The sequence below is a fragment of the Lepisosteus oculatus genome, chromosome 11 (genome assembly GCF_040954835.1).
Source record: "Lepisosteus oculatus isolate fLepOcu1 chromosome 11, fLepOcu1.hap2, whole genome shotgun sequence".
In the NCBI taxonomy this organism is placed as follows: Eukaryota; Metazoa; Chordata; class Actinopteri; order Semionotiformes; family Lepisosteidae; genus Lepisosteus; species Lepisosteus oculatus.
Window position 1 is genome coordinate 37,503,454 of NC_090706.1, and position 20,843 is coordinate 37,524,296.

Sequence of the window (20,843 nt, forward strand, 5' to 3'; positions counted from 1 at the left end):
CTAGGAAAGTATTCACAGTTGTTATTGGAAAACTTGTTAACTACCACTTTGCCCAGATAGCTGCGATGTGTCAAATATTTTTAAAGTGCAATCACTGGACACTATAACGAGCATTCAGCTGTCTTATTCTAGCTCAGTGCTACAGTGTATTTACCATCACATACTGTATCACATCATTTAAACAGAAGTAAAGACCAAGAAACCTGAGCGGTAAGTTCAATATGTAGTGGGTAGAAAAAAAAACTGTTATGTATATAATTACAAATTAATATCCAAAGTAGATCACAGACTAGCAGTGAAGTTCTCTTTAATTTGGCCATACAATTAACATCTATCTTTTAAGCACTGATCTTTTAATCAATACCCATTAAGATTAAAGTAGCTGAGGAATATTATAAACTAGGAAAACTGGTGTGCAGAGAGCCCTGGCTCTCAAGTCAGCCAAGCTCTGAGCAACACTAAGAAAAAAAGACTTAAAAAATAAAATATCCACTCTTTAATGTTTATACCTCACTGTTAGAAGCACAGGGGATGGAATGTGGAAGAATGTGAGGCTGCAGCATTATCAGAAAACTGTGACACAGGGATAACTAAATAATGGCTGGAGGAGAATGATGGTGTCGAATATAAAATTAGTGGGTACAATTTTTGGCAGGATAGAAGAGCTGGTGATGTAGGACTATATATCATAAATGACCTGTAATCTAGAGAACTGAAGCACAAGGGTACAGGCAGTTTAAAAGTCATATGGGCTAAACTAAAAAAAAAAAGTGCAGGACACTTTTAAGGACAGAGCAGACCACCTAAAACAGATGCATCTTACTGTGTATTAAAATCAGGAAGGCATTAAGCAAATGTGATATTAGATTATCGTAAGTTTTCAACTGTCCACACATAAAATCGGATACTGTGATAGTAAATCGTGAAGGTGAAATAGATGTAGCTGAAATGCTTATTCTAATTCTAATACTAATTCTTTACCCAGTTTGTAACAGCACCAACTGATTAATCTAATCTTTTCAAACAACAAGAGAGGAGATGCGATAGCAAAACTGAAAGAAAAGAAACATGGCATTACTATAATATCAGTTGATGTACTCTTAATCTCTAAAAGAACGTAGGGTTTAAATTAAAAAAAATAGTGGCTATCTGACTATGAAGAAATAAAATAAATCTTGAGAATAATGTGGTCTAAAAATAACCCATAGTGTTATAAGGCTCAAAACAAATTCATTGCTAAAACTTAAGTCCAAGTTAAAAAAAGCATGGCCTATATGGTTTAATTAAGAAGAGAGAACTCTACAGATTGTGTAAAATGGTCAAAAACACAAAGACAAACAGTACACCAACCTGCAGCAGGTGCTGCAATGCATTTTGTAAGTCTACAACATTAAAAGTTATGTAAAGGTTCAAGTAAATATCTTAGGAGATAACAAAATGATTTTTTTCAATTAATATTTTACAAGTTTACAACAAACATAATTGCAATAACATGCACTACAATATATTACAGAACAAGTTCCAGCAGTATACTATTGTCTGACACTAAGCAGGACGAGGATGGTTAAAAATATGCTAGGGTATTATGGTATCTTTCACTGTATATTGTAATTGTGTTTTATCTTGTGTATTCTTTTTATTTATTGTTGTTCTCATTCTGTAAAGCGCTTTGAGAAGCCACCTTTAAAGGCTCTACATACAATTAAGTTTATTATTATTATTATTATTATTATTATTATTAATATTATTTAAAGTAATTAATTTAACATTATCCACAGACCCCTTGCCAGAATATCTAAACTTTCTATTAGCAAGGCAGCAGAACCCAGCAGTTTAGATTGGACAATTGCAAACATAAAACTAATTCATAACAGAGGAGAAGGAAAACTGTTGTCCTGCTAACCTTACATCTGTTACTTGTACAGATATGGTAATGATAGGCTGAACTAAAATAGAACAATATATCGAAAACACAGCGTTCTAAGAGACGACCAACATAGATTTAGAAAGGGCACATCTTTTTAATTAACTTTAGAATTTAGAAGAAATAAGTTGGCCTTGTTTGACCTTTCTTATTTTCCTATCTTCTTGTTTTACTAATTAAATTCTGTCCAAAAATAATCCATTTCCTTCTTTGCAAGTTAAGAATAGAGCTAATGATAAAGCACCGTGGCTTTTTCCAAACACTGGAATTAATAAATGTTTTTTTCCCAAACACTGGAATAAAAATGTAATTTATCTTTTCCCCCCCAAAAAAAACCAATGAGCTTTTTATGATCCCATAAAAACAAAAACAAAAACAAAAACTGTGTTTTGTTTCACCAGAGACAGTCCAGCACCTTTTCCAAACCTACACTGGTGTCTCTTGCTCAACTGACATCTTTAACCATTGTTTCTGAAAAATGGGAAACATAACTTTCAGTTAACTTTCATTATTGTGTTAACCACTGGAATGTCACACTTTTTTCCAACTAGAGGCGCAACAGAAGACTATCCTGTTTTCACAATTGGTCAGATGGCATAACACTCACTTTGTGGGCACAGCTCACTGGTGCAGTTCTGGGACTGGAGATCTAGGCCTTGGCAGTCTTTGCCTCCGGTTCCCGGCACTGGCTGAGTGCACTCCCGGCTTCTCCACATGGTGCAGTCCGCTCCACAGGCTGACCATTTACTCCACTCGGTCCAGCCTCCGTCCACTGGTGATAAAAACAACGAACACCGTGAAACCACAGACCCATGACTGACAATCCACTGGTGAACTGGCACAGTATTTCTACTGGGTGAATTCCTGATGCTTTTTTTCATTTTTGCACAGTAAAAAAAAAAGGATTAAGACCATTTTTTTCATGTAAAATGAATAATGGAAGCCTCCTGGTTTCAGGTATGCATTGATCTCTTTCCATTAATATGTCCTGTGCAATGGAAAACCATTCAGAGGTACCCTTTTAATGTTTTACTAACCTATAACCAGTACTGTGTGGTATGGATACAGTACTGTATGTCACCCTTTCTGTGTACAGTAGGTCTTGTCCTCATACTACAGTTGAGAGACAGTATTTTTGCAGCAATACTATTCCAATGTTGTGTTTCAGCCCCCCACACAGTATAATAATGTTTTCTGAGTTGTTAGCCTTATATAGGTTTTGAAATACAGACTGATATTAGCAGCCTCACACATCAAGTCATTTAAGAATGCATCCTGCAGAAACAGTTCTTTCTATCATGAAAGATACTGGTAACAGGAAATATCTTAGTTGTATAAAAAAGACCATCAGGAATGGTAAAAATGAGGATGGTTTGCAGGAAATAAAAAAAAAAACTAGGGATAAATTGAATGAAAAGACAAGAAAACAATTAAAGGAAGAATGTGACAAATCCCTAAAGAAGTAAGGATCATGAATTTTTAATAATCCATAAAACTGCTCATTGATTTTTTAAGTTTCCTTAGGGCTAAGGATATAAATTCACCTAACATGTATGAATAGAACTGCAGATTAAGTGGAGTAAGGCCAATAGATGTAGCAGCAGGTTGATACCACAAAACTGAAGAAGAAACACAAAATTGCAAAACATATCAGTTAAAACTGACTAGCACACTGTAACTCAGGAGCATTCGAAGTGTTGATTAATATATTTAGTGGATATACATGCACTGAATTTAAACCACTAAGTAACCTACATCATCAGAAAAGGAAAGTGTTACTTGGGTGTGAGGTTTAGAGCTTTTGGGGGAAACACAGGTAAAACACAAAGGTGTGTGAAGCATGGATATGAAAACACTGCTTTGGTGTTCTGCCTCATTTTTTAAATATAAATGTATTGGAGCTTATAAACAATTAGTGGTCCAAAGCAGAATGAGTTCTATGGAGATAAGGGACTTAGCGAAAAATGTGAAGAGGTTACAGAGCTACTTAGAGAGAACATTCATATATCAGATCTCTGGGGAGTACTTTGACAGTCACTAGACACCTTTGTGACCATTGAAAGGGACAGGAGAAGAAGGCAAATATTTTTAATAGATGTTCATCTAGATGTAAAAATTAAATACCCCTTGGAGAAAAATGTTTAAAATATCATCCACTGAAAAAACGTGAGGCGATTAATATTTTATTATTATTATTAATAATAATAGTAGCTTCAAAAAGTCTAAAAGAGGGGTCCTTTCATCATTCCATTGTACACATTCCAAAGCTATACATATGGAATTGATTCTGATAAAGATTTATTTAAGTGTAAAATTTAGAAAATGGCTCCGTAGAAATTATGTTGAAATGAGTTGTATCTGCACAGAGCATGAATAATTGGATAATTGGTTTGGCTTCCTATTAAGTGGACCCATATTCAGACAGAGATGCTTAACACTGTGGTCAATCATTTGGGAGATGGAGCTGAATAACTCAGGAATTAATGCTTAATGAATGCATTATGATTCTAGACACCATACTTTCTCTTCAGACCATAAAAATGAATTTTGCTTAGAGACTAAACAGAACTTTCTGATCTAAAAAAGCTGGTATTAAGGCATTAAAGTAAGAGGACTGAAATAAATAATAAAATAATGATGTTAATGATGCTGATGATGACCCAGAAAATAAAATTTTATTATTATAAAAAAAAATGAGAGAGAAAACTCAAATATACAGAAACTTCCGCCAAGTACAAGAAATAAAGAATTAATTAATTAAGAAAAATAAACATATAGTGCATGTATAACCAATGTAGTAGCTAACTGTATCATTATGTACATTGATATACATATATTGTAGCCAGAATCACAGAATTCCTGTACATTAGCAAGAGATACCTTTGTTGCCACACTAATTTAAGCAATTTGGAAATTTAAGGACAACGAGGTACTCATGATTGTTATGATTTTGGGACATTTATTGACCAAATAAAATCCTGTAATCCTGAGCAGGGTTGAACCCCTAAGAAGAAGTTATTAATAAGTAGTGCTCATAGTCAGAACATCATATTTCATTTTCTGGAACTAATTTACAATGAAACACCTACCACATTCTTTCCACTGTGTTTGATGAGTGATGAAATGCATACATTAAGACAGTTTTGGTCTTGAATGCTGTGACAAAATCTTCCTCCATAAAATACCAAAACACGATCTACTAACAAGTTGACTTTTGTCAGAAATACTTCCTCACAATCCATGACCATGTTACAGCCCAAACTCGCCACGACTCGGGACAAAACGAAATGCTCAAATCACGACACGCAGGAGTCATTCAACTGTCTGCTTTTTCACTGCTTGAGCAAGAAGTTTTTTTTTTAAAGAGCAATCGACAAAAAATGGCAGTAGTCTACAGGGAGTACGGTATCTTACTTTAAAGAAAAATTAGAAAGGCATTGTGGTGGTAGCGGTGAAGGGAAATAAAACAGGAGCAACATCCTAATACACAAAACGTGCTCAAAAAGTGTGCCTGCGGACTGAATTTCATAGACTATACTCTATGAAACTCAAGCTATTTTTCTTTCTTTTTTTGCATAAATGATGATGAATGCTAGTTGGTTAACAGGACGGTGTTCTCATAAATCTGAATTGTCGAGGGATTCTCCTGTGTCACAAGCGGCCCCGGTCTAGTGACAGATTGGGACAAGCCATTTGCCTGTGGTTGCAATTTCCAGGCAGAGACGGAGAGGAGGCAGAGGAGAAAAAATAGCCAGTGTGCGATGTGTTTTTCTGCCGGTTGCCGTGGTTCATTTTGTGACAAGTTAATTTGTTTAGATGATATTTATTTAGGGCAGCCTGCCGAGCATGCACAATCTCTGCTGTGTGTGTGTGCTTGATAAAAAAAATCCTGGGAGACAAATTCAGAAGCTTCAGGGCGTGTAACCCTAATTATCAAACATTGTGCCTGTAGGTATTTCATGACAGGGCACAGGCAACTGATAAAATAAGCAGCATTTTTTTATTTCCATATCCACTCAATCAGCCATTCAACTTGCTCTTGGGAGCATTAGAGATGGACAACGGCACAGATTAGATTTTCTGTTTTTTTTTAACTGCTCCTCTCTTTTATGGTCTCATGCACTAGTGTTCAATACTTTCATCAATTACCCAAGGATACGTTTCCAGTGAAGAAAACAAAGCTTACCAGCCTCTGGAAAATAAAGTCAGTAATGGTTAACTGGAGTTTGTGAGCAAACGAGAAAGGTAACTCGCTTTTTTTTTCTTCAACCACTGCTTCTCCTTGTACTGCCAGCAATAAAGGCATTCAAGGCTTTATCCAGTCTTAAGATAAAGCATGAAATCTTTTTATTGTTGCCATTGCATTTGCTTTGTGTACAGTTGACAGCACTAGAATCCTCTTGGAGAATCAAACTGCACTGAACCTTTGTTGCAAGTGCTGCTGACAGACAGAACTTTCAGCTGGGTGAAGGCTTTGCTTGTTTTGTTTTCTCTAATGGTTGTCCCATTAGCCTCTCTCTTCACTCTGCTGGACAGCGCTTTAAGCAGTGCATGATTCATTTTAGAAGAGAAAATGTGCTGCAACTGTTTACAACCCCCTTTTTGCAGCAGAAACTCCGGCAAGAGCCTTTTCCAGCCTACCCTCCCTGCTTATCCATAAAAACCAACATCCATCATCACCGAACTCCGCAAACAGATGGCCTAGTGGAATACAATTACCCTCTATGGCATCACTTGCAGGCCTTTAATCCAGGCCTAGGCATGCTATGGTCATCATAAGTTTGACATCTTACTTTTTCCCAGCTGGTACTCATCATGATGGCAATGCGTCTTTTTTATGGACTTAAGAAAAAAAACTATCCTGTAAGTCAGTCTGTGGCAATGGTATCTTTTTACCTGAGCAGTAACTGAATGGTGAACAGAAAGGCAGTCGATTCAGAAGCTGCTACTATAGTTCCTTGCTCAAAATTGGTCTACACATCCTGTGCTATTTAAATAATATTTTAATGAGGTTCACAAAATACACAGTAAAATACATCAACACTGGCTTTAGGTCTACAACTGCCATGGTTGTTTCTTTATGCATAATTTATTCAGACATTTATCCTTAAGCTTTTATTATTACCAATACACTTGTAGAGGCACCAAATTGACAGTAATTTCAAATGCTTTCTCACTATAAACATTCTGATTAGTCTGACATGCTAAAATCACTTCTCCCTCACTGTACTGCAGTTTTACATCTTGAAAGGGAATGCTTCACAAGCATCAGTAACATCTAACACACAGTCAGTAACCAGCACTCCTGAGAGACAATTATCCTTTGGCTGAGTGAGTCTCATTCAAATATTATAAATGTGGAAAAATGTCAGAGAAAAGAGAAACAAAAGCCACAGGCCAAGAGCAACTGAAATTCGATTCCTGCAATAGTCAACTAGTAGGAAACAATATAATGAAGTCCTAATCTCAGAATTCTACTTTGGTATGCTATTTTAAGTCTTACAATATACAGTATGTGGAGTTTATTTCATTATTTGGACTTATCTGACAACTACTCCTGTATAATTGTATTAATACGTACTTAGTTACAATTAGGTTTTACTTTCCTTATTAAAAAGAGAGAGAGAAGTGGAAATAGCATGGATTATTTTATTTTAAGGAACATTTGGCACTTCTCCAAAACGTAAAGCACTGCTCCGAAATACTTATAATATAATAAAGGAACACACTGGAGATGGGATACAAACACGGTACAGGTAGATGTATGATTTTTCAACATCATTAATTCATTTGACTTCCTGTGAGCTTTTCAAGGTATTCATCAGTAATATTTCATAATGCGCTCTAAAAACAAAGTAAGTGGCCATGAGTGTGCATTATCATATTCACCTAAGCACCTCCAACTAATAGGTGAGAAATTTAAATCATTTTTAAATGTTTTACGTGCCAAGCCGCCTGGAATGGGTTTTACAAATAAAAATGATGATGTTCTACTGTGAAGATGGCTTATGATGCAGAAGAGCACAACTTGATCCTTCTAAGAAACTGAACTTTCTTTTTTCAGCATATCTGACCACAACCTCATATTAATAATGTGCAGATCTTAGCAATCCACTCATACAGGGTTCTTATAAAGTTAGTTGCCCTAATTAAACAACTATACTGTGAAAGGTATCTTTTAAGATTATCTTAACAATGAACAGTTACTGGTACTACAATTAATATTTATCAGATCATGGGCCATACATTCCATTTATATAAAATATTTATAACCTACAATATAATAAAACCGTTTAATAGTGTCAATAACTTGGTATCAAAGGATTTCTGCTAATATGTGTTTAATATAAAGGATCTGATTTTCATATGCAAACACTTTATTAATACATAAATGGATGTTAATATCTGGTTTATTATGAATTTTTAAAGCCTTGTGAGCAAGCACTTAACTCTTGTTAACTTAATAAATAAGCACTTAAAAAATAACAAATAAGTCAAACTCCATTATGTCAAATAGGGGACAAATTTTAATGATCACGTCAGTATAATAATGTAAGGAAGGAATATATGTTTGGCATAAACTGATTGAACATGGATATCTGCACTGTACAGCTATTTTATAACCATGCTGAAATTGGTTTAATATCTGCAAAAACAAAAGCACTTAGTAGTACATTATAGCGCCATCATAGGTATAATGTAAATGACTTCAAGACTCAAGCATTTCTGATTGTTTTTAAGCAGTAACTTAACTTCTAGCCATTTACCATATGGCAAAGTGTGCTGCTGAAAAGTCAATGAAATGAAAGAACATAAAAGGAAAAAAATGTCTTCTCCAGAGTGTGCTTTTACCTTGATAAGGCTGATTCTTGTGTTTTTTTCTTCTGTTTTGCTTTTTTGAAACTGATCCCTGTTCTGCTCCCAAGCCCCAGTGTATAAATGATGATTTATGCCCCTGTGGTGGAGGAACAGTGTTTTGATAAATCGGGATAGCTGGAAGAAGTCTCAGATGTAATTTTTAGGCGCTACTGCTGTCAGGCCATGTCTGAGTGCAATGACAAATGGGGGAGGGTCAGTTTTCCTGGAGTTGCAGTTTTCTCTGATGAACAAACAACAGTGGCAAAGTGCCTTTCTTGATTGGGTGTGCAGCGAGGCTGTTCCTTCTGAATCGAGGGGTCTTCCAGTTCAGAAACTCAGTTTCAGGATGGAGACAGATATCTATACCGAAAAGGGAGTCTATAAGGAAGTTTTTCCAAACACGAGCACCTGTACAGCATTCATTACTGTGGCTTCTTTCAGAAAGGAAATGAAGGTGGATATACCTTTTCCAATCCAGGGTACGGTCTAGACGCATGCTGCATTAAAAGATGGGCTACTTTTTACGTGTATGTTAAATGGCCTCTGTATTCTCAAAACCCTCTTCTCTCAGTTTCTGTTCCAGCAATGTAAGACTATTTGTTTACCATACAGAACTGTGCCATATGTGGTGCTCTTTTCAATATGTGGTGTTCTGAAATTCATTATACTAGCTGTTCTCCAAAGTGTTCTCAGTTAGTGTTTGTTATGTTTAACCTTATTTTCTATCACTGCTTTGGTGCATTAAAATTTTAAGGCCTTTTGCATAAGGGTTGTCTAAAGTGTGTTATCACTGCAGTACAAAGAGTATATTTATCTTATATATGTGGTTTCTCCTTTGCAATGTGAGAAAGGACCAGCTCTATGATTGTGATGAACAAAACTCTCAATATCCTCTGTATAATTACTCAACACAGGCCTATGCTATTGCTAGTACAATAGAAACTGCAATGTCTTATGCAGAAAACCTTTGCAACTTTATTGTCATTGAGCGGCCCAAATCTAATAGCTGTGCAGGTTTTCATGACAGGTTTATATCAGGACACAAACAGAGCTGTCTTATTTACATGAAAAACTACAAGAAATCAATACTAACCAAAAAGACCGAGACATACTGTACAGCACTCTAAGCTGACAAGGGACAGTTGTAGTCCAAGATAACGATGCCTAATATGCTAACCTGATGCTTCCTTTGGTTTTAAATTTTAATGCCTTTATGTTTCCTGTACAGAACCAAAAGATGTCAGACAGCTGTCTGACGGTACTTGTTCATGGTACTTGCAAATGAGGTAAAAAATATGGAAAAGTCAGCTGTTGGCCAAAGAGAAACATTTATTTTAATTCAAGTGGCGCAACAAAAAGAGTCTACAATCCAGAAAATCGTATTGTCCTCAAAATCTTAACATGGGGACAGGGCCTCCTCTTAAGAATGGGCATTATTGTGGATTTAAAGAAAAACTCAGGGTGGAAATGGTGCCTTTTGTATAGAAACAAGCATGTCTGTTCAAAAGGTCTTTACAGCAAAAATACCTTTACTTGCTTGCCCACACATGCTGCCTCTTTGAAAAAAACAGATAGTCTTTTCCTCTGTAAGTATGCCCAGAATGAAGAACGACAAGTCCCTTTGAAATAAGAAGTGGGCATAATGCATGCTTAAGACTCACATGGCTTTCATACAACTGCCTGTCAGCACTGATTGAATCCACCAGCTCTCTTTGCTAGGGACCTGCTGGGTGCTGAGTGTTACCTGGACATGTGGTAGTGCAGGCGCTTTTCTGGACGTTCTGCCCCTCGCAGAAGGTCCCTCCGTTCAGGGGGGTGGGGTTGGTGCAGCTCCGGCTCCTCTTCTGCCAGCCCCGGCCACAGGTGGCGCTGCAGGCCGACCACCCTGTCCACGTGGACCAGCCGCCGTTGACTGACCACGGGGGGAAATGAACAGAGCAGCCAGGTTTACCCGACGTGCGCAGAATGGACAAGGGCAGTGCTGGGGTGCGTCTCTTGACAATGAGGTCACTCAGGTGTCAAGCACACTACACTCAACAGCAGCCCCAGTGTACGACCTATGGAGTGCTATGGTCAAAAGAGCTCAGCACACTTTAAGACACTTTAAAACTAAAATGATTGGGACAAAATCAGTGACTCAAGAATGGCAGAGCCCTTTTCTATTTGTATTGCCCTCTTCTCTACAGTTTCTTCTATTTTCAAGTTCAGTAAAATGGGCATCTATTTTTTTGGGGTGGGGGGGGTTGAGCGTCTAACATTTCCCAAAGTTCATCTCCAATCGTCTCTTTTTCTTTTTTTTTTTTTTGGTGGGTCAAACGGGAACTAGATTTTCTCTCCTCTGAGCACATTACAAAATAAGCCACTAATGAGAAATAAACAGGCGCCGAGGTTCAGTCACGACCACGGGGAGGTGTCTCAAGGTGTCTCATGTTGGGACGAGTTCAGGGGGGATATTGGAGCAGCTGTACTGTCACAGTCACCCAGCAATGGAAACTAGCTCCTCTGATGCCTCAAATCCAAGATTTACACATTTAAGTGCTACCAAGTCAACACCTCATTAATTATTATAATCATGCATTTTAAAATGATCTTAAATAACACCAGTGATGTACAGTTACAGTCTTTCTCTTGGCGTTTCAGCATTTCACATTGGCATTGTTTGGGAATGATCTTTTCACTCGGTTCTTTTAAAATGTACAGTAAGCTGAGACTACAAATCCTGTTCATGTCAAAGGTGAGAAATCACTGCCAGCAAGAGTGCCCTGCCCCGTCTCCACGCCCTGCTCTGTGAGGATTTAGGGACCCTCACAATTCTCACTTCCAAATCTGATTAAGCGACTAAACCCTGTGTCACATCCCTCAATTGATACACATTCTCATTTGTTTCTCTCTTCAAGGCAAACAGGAGAAAACCACATCCAAACAACTCTTTCAAAAAAGGCATTTACTTTCTGCCGTTGTGATTTTACATGAACAAAAGGTCTCCAGTGTTTATCTTTGTCTTTGTATGCTGGTTCTAAGAAAAAATGTTTTAAAGACAACTTCAACTAATGAACACATGTTCAGTAAACTGTAACTTTTACAGTTTTCAGTGTGTAGTTTGTACAACTCAAGCCCACCCAGCCCTCCAAAGCTCTCACAGGGTCAAGGACACCATGACTGACTTAATCCCACCCAGAAGCTGAAAGCTCTCATATGGTTGTGAACAACATGGCCACTGTTGATTGAGGTCATACGGTCATATGCTCAAACGGATGAAGTCAACTGCTACTGCTTAGGGAATCCTGATGACAAATATATATATATATTATTTGTAAATCCCACTGTGTGATTAAAGGCTTGTAGTACCATTGCTCAGGAGAAGCACATCGCCGCAGAAAAAAAGAAAGAAAAAAAAATCAATGTCTTGAAGACAAAGAATTTAAACTCAAATTATGTTTAATCAAAGTCATGAAAATGAAATTGCTGGTCTTTGGGATTTATTTCCCAAGTATATTCATGTAATTAAATTACCAGGCCGGTCTACATGCCGTAAAAACACAAAAACAGGATTCCTTTCCCCACAAACTTCAACATTTTGAATTATGAGTAAATTAGAATATTATCCTCTTTTAATCCTTTTTTCATTCATAAATGAAGACTTGAACCCCAGTTTTACTTCAGTAGGTTTCCTTATTGGTTTTGAAGTGCAGAGACCACAGCCCTTCACTTATGACTCATCGTAACTGTTAAATACAAATGCTCTTCTGGGAGAAGCTTGTCTGCATCATGTCAATGACAAAGGGTGGCGTGGAAGTTAATTTCTGACTTTTATTAATTTGTGGATGTGATGACAACATTTACTTTATAAAAGTAAATCAAACATTAAAAGGACAAATGAAATGCAATCAATGTCGATTCCAAAGCTTTTCCGTGGTCTGACAGAAGATTGATTGTCGTTATAGATGACATACAGGAAGGAGATGTGATGAACGGAAGGAATGTGACTGGTAGGGACACGTTAAATCCAATGTAGGTAACAGGTCACAGGGTTTAAAGTACATTTGAACATTATAGCTGTTTCCAGTGTAATCAGAATTATACTGACATTAGCCGAAGTAAACAAGTTAGACAAGGCTAAAGATTAAAAAGCTTTATGAAAACTGCAGCAAAATAGCTCAAGCAACATACATTTGGCAAGATATGACTTTGAAGCACGGTAAAAGCAAATCTGGTTTTGCCCTGGAGAATTCATGTATAGCATCATATTGCCATATAATGACATAAATGCCAGCAGTTATGATTTTTTAAATTAAATATTTCTATTCTCCTTTAACAACTGGCAGATCAGATGCTACAATGTCTTTCCCTGTTATGCTAGCCCTGTGCCACCCAATCAAATGTGGAGTGTTCAATTACTAAGACTCAGTCATTAGAAAATTAAAAAGAAAAATTAAAATCCTCCAAGGAAGAATTTCCCCTCAAGCTCTTTCCACTCAAGAATTAGGTTGATTAGACAGGCCTGAGGTGCATTTGGTAGTCAGGTTTACATATTTTTCCAAGTATTCTTCCCTAATTCCCCCATTAATCTCCCCACGGTCTTGTTGAATAATTTCCTTACCTCTGCTTCTGAATTGATTGGCCACCTTGGTGAAGCAAATCGCTTTGCCACTTCACCTCTGATTACCTCTTATTGCTGCTTACTGCCACTTTTTACAGGACCTAGTAAAAATACTGCCTTTTTTTTGCTCCAGGCTTTGACAAGCAAGCACCTGCAGTTCAGGCATAACGAAACACTTTCTGACTTTAAAATGAATTTGGTAAATAAATCAATTTCAAGTGATAAATAATATAAATTCAAAAATGTAATGAATACAAGGGGAGTGAGAGTGATGACCCATTCTGAGCCATCTGTATTAATAGGCCGCAATTTTAACCTAGTAATGAATCATTTATCCCTTCATGCAGTTTTCAGAATCACAGCCTTGATAAGTGAACGATGCCTTCTTCAAAGTGATAAGCCAGCACAACAGAGGCAACGACAGATATAAAATAAAGTGTTTTCTCTCAAACAAGGGATTTGAGCTGTACAGCATAATATCATTATTTCTAAAAGGTGAAATAGAAGAAAATGACCATGTTTCTCAGATCTGTCATCTGTCCATCAAAAACCAGATCTAATCAACAGTTTAAATATTACATCCTGAGATTATTTTTTAAAAAATTCTGCCTGTCTATTTTTTTCCCCTTTCTTCTCAGTAAAAAAATTGGAGTTTGAAGGGCCTTATTGTTGCCATGGTTACTGATTGTTTTGCTGTCAGACTGTAATTGCAACATTTCAACATTTCTGTCTTTGCTGCAGTGAGGGCTGTTATCAATATAAAAAGCAAACAGAAAAACAACAACAAAAAAACACCAAAAAAGTGTGCCTGTAGATGTCAAAATATTTTTGTACTTTCTCTAAAATGTGTTGTGAACACTATACCAATAAATCACTAAATTGCTTTTTCTTGCATTTTCAAAAGAACCCTTTGGTTTGTTAATTAACATCTGCTATGCACATAAAGTAATAAATCAATATTTCGTTTTAAATAAAAACTAAAAATAAACCCTTTAGGTAATGCCTTCAGCAGATTGGTTTTAAAAGCTCTTCATTTACTAGCAAATTCATCCCTTTTGTAGACTGCATGGCAACCTGGAAAAGCACACAAACACATCGTACCTCCAAGGTGGAAATCTTTCTTGTTCAAGATGTCCTTCTCCTTTGTAATTATCAACTGAAGATTTTATGTACCAAACAAAATCAATTCTATTAAAGTGTACTAGTTCTTTCCCTAGCCTAGCATCACACTGAAAATAATTAAGTATACTTTCTGCATTTTTGCAAAGGTTAAAAAGCTCGTCATTCTACATCATTATGGACTTCCTTGAAAATCTGACAGAAAATGATAAGACTCAAGTGCAAACTTAAATGTTGGATTGTTACTTTTTTCGTGTTATTTATGCCAAGTGGAAACTGCAATCAATAAGCTCTTCAATCCCAATGCTATTAACTATTACCAAAGGCTCTGGTTTGTTTGCATTGTTAGTCATACAGTACCTCACACTTGGCGATCTGTAGTCAGGACAATGAATGGATGAGAAAGGGTAAATAAGGCACTTACCATAGACAATGACTGTGGCTGATGAACTCTTCCGCCTGGCCACTATATTCTTCGCTACACACGTGTAGTTGGCTGTGTCTGCTAAGCGGGCTTGCTTGATGATGAGACTGTGGTCAATTGTGATATAATAGTTGGTGTCACTAACAGGATCGATCAAGTCCTCGTTCTTCAGCCATTCCACCTAAAAACATGGAAGATTGCTTTTGATGGCCGATAGAAAACTGAGACCAATTTGATCTAAAAATTAAGAGACACCCAGCTCGTTTGCCTTTAAGACATGCATCTGTCTTTCCACAACAGCAAGGAGCACAACAAATTGCAAGTGTTTTATTTTATGGTATCAGAGAATGCATTTCTCTTTTCTATTAAGCTGAAGTTTCACAAGATGTGAATTAGATGTCTAGAATCAATTGAAAGATAAACAAGAATCAGTTTTTCAGCTCAAGACAGCTATTTGAGGCACCTCATTAAAAACATAGAACAAAAAATGCATCAAAAGGCCTGTACAAAATTGCTTTCAAATAAAGTCTGAAAACCCAGGTCATCTGAGAGGGGGCTTTGTACTGTCAGTCTTGTCCATTTTGGTGGTTTAGAACTGCAATAAATGTAAGTGAAACAGTTGGTCTGAGTCTGGAGTGAGACACTAAATTAGGAACTGAAACAGATTCTTGAAACTCAGAGGCAACCCCATATTTTCATGAAATTCATGACATGGACTACTGCAGATCTTTATTTTTAAAATGGAAATTTCTGGACTCTAAAATCATCGGTGTTAAAAAGCGAACAAGTGATCCAATCAGCTGAATTAAACAACTAACTGAATCAACGAACTTTGCATCTTGGTTTCAGCGGAAATACGGAGGTCCATCTTACCTCTGCAGGCGGTATCCCCTCGGGGGGCTGGCAGTGCAGAATCACCTCCTGGTCCAACGCCACTTCCTTACCCAACGGCTCCTTTTCGAAATTCTTCCTCAGATCTGCGTCCAAAAACAAATCAGACACTCATCAACAGCCTGAGCTGTCTGTGCCTTTTCCTTCAGGCCAGAGCACATGTGACATTTGGCGAATGTTCAGAGCCAGGCTGGTAACTCTCAGCAGCAGACATACAAAAAATGAAGGTTCCATGGTTACCAACCATTTGGAAACTGGAACACCGATCTCAGATTTTTCAAAAGCGATAGAGGAGGTGAAAACAAAACCTGTTGATATTTGCATTTGATATTTTGTTGTTAAGCAGTATTATGCTTCTTGAGTTTTTTGTAAACCTGGTAAATTCAAGGGAAGGCAGGCAGATTAATCTTTTCTCCCTGTGTTGTGTCTTGTCCCCTGTCCTGGTTGGGACTGTGTTTTTTTTTTGCAGTTATTATTCTTAGTGTGGATGTCACTTGGTGGTTGTCTCACATGAGCACATGGCTTAAGGCAGCTTTGCTCCTCGCTGTCAAAACCCTGCGCTTTGCTCACAGGCCTTTGTCAACATTTTGGGAGAAAGGAGTCCCTATCACACCCTCCACTGCAGAATTTCCATACTGCTCAGCTCATTTAGAATTAGATGCCCCAGGGTCTGGATGGGCTGTTCTATGATCTTTAATTCTCTCCACACCAAGGCTTAAGATTACCTGAGGAAAAAAAACCTTGATGTTCTAACCAAAGATAGTTTGTAAATGTGATTGTGTGCGACTTTATTTCACTACTAATGATCAATATGCGCACTTCATTTCTGAACAGCAAACACCCAATAAGAGGTTGCAGATTTGTCGCTGTCATGAATGCCAGAGAATTCTGAAAATAATACTGTATTATTCACAGACTATATACTGTTGTTCACTCTTTACTCAGTACTCAGTACAAACTCAGTACTCTTTGAAATAAATCACTTATGAAAATAGCTACTTTTTCCAAATAGGAAAGAAAACACTCTCCCAAACTGCATTTAAACCACAACTTGTAAACTTGATTTGTGGTGTCAAGTCACTTGGTAATAAATTAGGAAGCAAGAGCAATTATCCAAAGCAAATCTAACACATTACTGAATTAATTTATTGACAAAAGCCTCATATATTTTTACCTTAGACTGCAAGACATAAAAGGGGCTGAACTAGTGGCTTCATACATCAATAACATTAGTTTCCTTTGCTTATTTTGCTTTCATCTACCAATATATACCCAAAGAGCTGCTGTCTTCTTGTGTTGCCGGTGAGCATGACCTTAATTACAAACAATAGATTTGTTTCTCCAAGTGCATTCCAGATAAAGTGGGCACCAAATGTCAATCATGTGCTTATGTGATCCTCACAGTCAATAAGGAGACTGCTTTTAGTAATTTATTCCCTAAATCAGATGTTGGGTCAGTCTGGAACAATAATGATTACGAAAACGTTGAGGAGAATTGAGTGATCTTTGACATTTAACTTAATTAAAGTTGATATAACATTGCTGGAAGGAAGGTAAGACATAATGGCCCTAGAAGGCTCATGGATCTTATTTCTCATTTTGGAGAAATGAATGCTTTCTTCCTACATCCATGACATTGAAAAAAAGAAGGACAAGAGCACACACGAATGCAGTGGATTTTTTTTTCCTTTTAAACCTGAATTAATGAATGCAGGACACAAACACACAAATACTTGTTTAAAATATTATCTATAATGAACTTGTTGAGAGTTTGGGTTATATCTTTTAGCGTCCTCACAGAGGCTTCATGACTGAATCAAGGTCATAATCTGTTCCAAACCTGTTTCTGTATTGAGCACAAGAACATGTGAGAGTTTACAACTTATAGCTAAGATATCCAGGGATTGCACACAGCTATTACTTGAAAGAAGAAGGGTTCCAGCTTCAATAACATGGCTCAGTAGCTTGTTCCACACTCCCACAACCCTTGGTATTAAAATGTTTTGCCTCTCAGTGTAGCACATTCTGTTACATCCTGGAATTAATCTGGTGGAATTTCTCTGGGCAGATTCCAGAAAAGCATTTACATTACCTTTTTGTAACACGGTGACAAAAATTGTGCACAATAGTATAAATAAGGTATTACTAGTGAATTGTTACAATTTAAACTATATATCCTAACATTATTTCCTCCAATCACTGTTTCCTCACATTACATAGAGACAGAGTCACCATCTCTGCTCCTAGAGAGAACCTATTGTATGCAGCCGGTTTTATAGGTATCATTAAATCATCAATTTCTAAAGACCTAGAACCACTTAAGTGTGATCGGTTGAACAGGTGATGTGTAAAACTAAGTCATTTAGAGATCATTTGGAACAAAAACCTGAAGACCCTTCAGCCTTAAAGGACAAGATTTCCCTTAATTGAACAAATTACTTGCTTAATTGATCAAGAACTGAACAAGAGATCCTAATCTTTATAAACCAGGCAATTAAGGGTGACCTAAAAGACAAATTGGAATAGCATTCTTCAGGACCAGCACAGGATTTTAAAATATTTTAAGGACTCGTCCTCATGAATATCTAGCTTATACTGTATATCTGTATACACTGCATTAAACGTTATCTACTAAATATTTGCCCAATGTTTATGAATTTCCTTTGCTGCTTAAGTAGTGTTTGCTTACCCTCTAAGTAGGTACTGTATATTGTTCTGACACAACTAGATTACTAATATGTCAGATTGGCCACACAAAAAGAGGTGTGTAGGAAGAGAAGTTGTTTTAATACAGATATCTGCAGTACTTTACTAATTATATTAAATCCTTTTGAGACACAGATGATCACTTTTAGTAATAATTATCTCCACAATCTTACATTGATCTAATCATATTGTGCTTTTTACGGAAGTACTTAATTAGACCTTATCCCATCAAAGGAAATTATGCCTGTCTCAATGACTCTTAGAAGAGTTTTGCTCACAGCCTATGAACAACATCTCTTGTTTCTTGGGTAGAATACCATCAGGCTGTGGAGATCTTGCTTGCCTTAAGTGCTTCTAACATCTGCTATAATATCTGTCAACATTTGTGCCAATACTATTAAATATAGTCATTTTTTTCTTTTCATTCTGATTAAAAAATAATGCAAATGTGAAATGTTAAGAAATGAAACCTCTATATCGCAATGTGCTATGTTAAAGGAGAACTGCAGCCCCAATTTCTCAGACCAGTCATTGAATCCCGGTAACAAAATAAATGATAGAAAAGTTTTACAAATTTTGAATTAAGCACAAAATCGCAAAAGCCGCAGAAAAATACCAACGTGATCTGCATGCAGAGTTACCAAATAGGTTGTATTTGCCGGCATAACCATCTTAAAATCCTGATCAACATTTGTATTGGATTAAAAGAGATGCACTGTATTCACAAGCCTGGGTGTTTACAATGTAATAAGGCTGCCACATCATCGGACATTTTGTTGGCTTGTTCTGAATTGCAGAATATGGCGCTGCGCATACCTAGACATTTCAGCTATTTTGTGATGTAAATTGGAGGTTTTACAAGATGCTGTGTACATTTGACTTTCATTGTGGTTTGAAATTCACTCATTAATGCTGATTTAATAAGTTTTTCTAACCCTGAAATACAAAAATAGTTGCAGTTCCCCTTTAAGACATAGTTGGTATGTTCTGGAATGTGGGTGCTGGAACTGAGTAAGAGAGTGTCTTCACTGCACACAGGACCTTTTTCAACCAAGTTTGATGCATGTGTCAGGAATAAATGTCGCATGAACCCCATGTCAAGCAAGAGAACAATGATTACATATTCAATTAAATCATGGAAATAACAAGCTAATATTGAAAATCAATTGACAAGACAAACCAATGCTGGACTAAATAAAGTGCTTTCATGGCATTCACCTGAAAACCTGCGAAACACACGACCACAGCACCTACAATACTTCAGATTAATGAATAACTGCTCTCTCAATTCTTTACGTTCATCCACAGAGTGCAACAGAACACGGATGCTGATCAAGCTGATATGTTTTTTCATCAGATGCATTCAGAACTAGCCTTCCCTGAAGATACTTTCAAAAGCGAGGTCCTTAGAGGTGAGGGGGACACTCTGAGTGTGACACAAAGGCTGCTGCTTTCGGAAAGAGAGAATAACTCCAGATAGACCCTTCTTTGTAGTAGAGATTGCATTATTTTGTTTTAAACAGCTCTGACCTTGGCACTTCAGTACCACAATAAAGAGGAGATTTAAGGAGTTTAATGATGCCAGAAGCTGACATACATTTTTTTTCCCACTTTCAAAAGAACTCTCATCAGCATAGACCGCTATAGTAGTGAAGCGTGGCAGAACCAAAGAGAAATAACATCTAAATTGAACAGTTTAAACAAAAACTTATATTATTGTTAATGATATTTAGAGAATACAGAGACAGACAAAGAGGTGCCTCCTGCTTTTCAGTTTTAAATGCACTTCCACATCTTTTACGTACTTTCCAGTTGTGTCCTCTGGGTCGGGGTTTGCTTTTGATTTTGAAGAGGTCCACCTAGTGAACTCTCTCAATGCGTCTGAGGGATGTTGAATACTTGATCAGATCTCCAAACTCAGTATTCGCACCCCAGGAAATAAACCCAGGCCGCCTTCTTGAAAACCAGGAATCCTGACCACTAGACCACATAGGAATGATCTATTTAAATATCCCCCCTTTTAACCTTGATTGTTAGAGTATATGCACACACTCTACCATCTTCATTAGTCTGAAATGCGTTTTGATCAACACTTGATGCACCTCCCGGTTGAGAATGGCTATTGAAAGAAAAAATCTCAGGGAACAACACATGATACAGCTGCAGTAATGGAGCAAGATCTTTGGTCATACTGAAATGAGCTCAGAGAAGACATAAAGGAAAGGATAAGAGCAGGCTTCCTCCTTTTTTCTACACATTTTATAGCGTTCATATCACAGTCACAAATCACACACCTCTTAAAGTTCACGCTTTTCCTTAAG

General features: G+C 37.0%; 1 protein-coding gene across 2 annotated transcripts in view; it reads right to left on the reverse strand.

Annotated features, from left to right (window-relative positions):
* Nucleotides 1-20,843, reverse strand: part of unc5a (unc-5 netrin receptor A) — a 194,511-nt gene that overhangs the window by 40,057 nt on the left and 133,611 nt on the right. The window contains exons 4-7 of one of the 2 annotated variants that reach the window (XM_015350034.2): nt 15,799-15,902; nt 14,926-15,106; nt 10,527-10,694; nt 2,532-2,696 (exon numbers count right to left, since the gene is read on the reverse strand). In XM_015350034.2, the coding sequence (XP_015205520.1) occupies nt 2,532-2,696; nt 10,527-10,694; nt 14,926-15,106; nt 15,799-15,902 (618 nt within the window). The remainder of the gene's footprint in view (nt 1-2,531; nt 2,697-10,526; nt 10,695-14,925; nt 15,107-15,798; nt 15,903-20,843) is intronic. The other variant, XM_015350036.2, reaches the window with a different exon arrangement.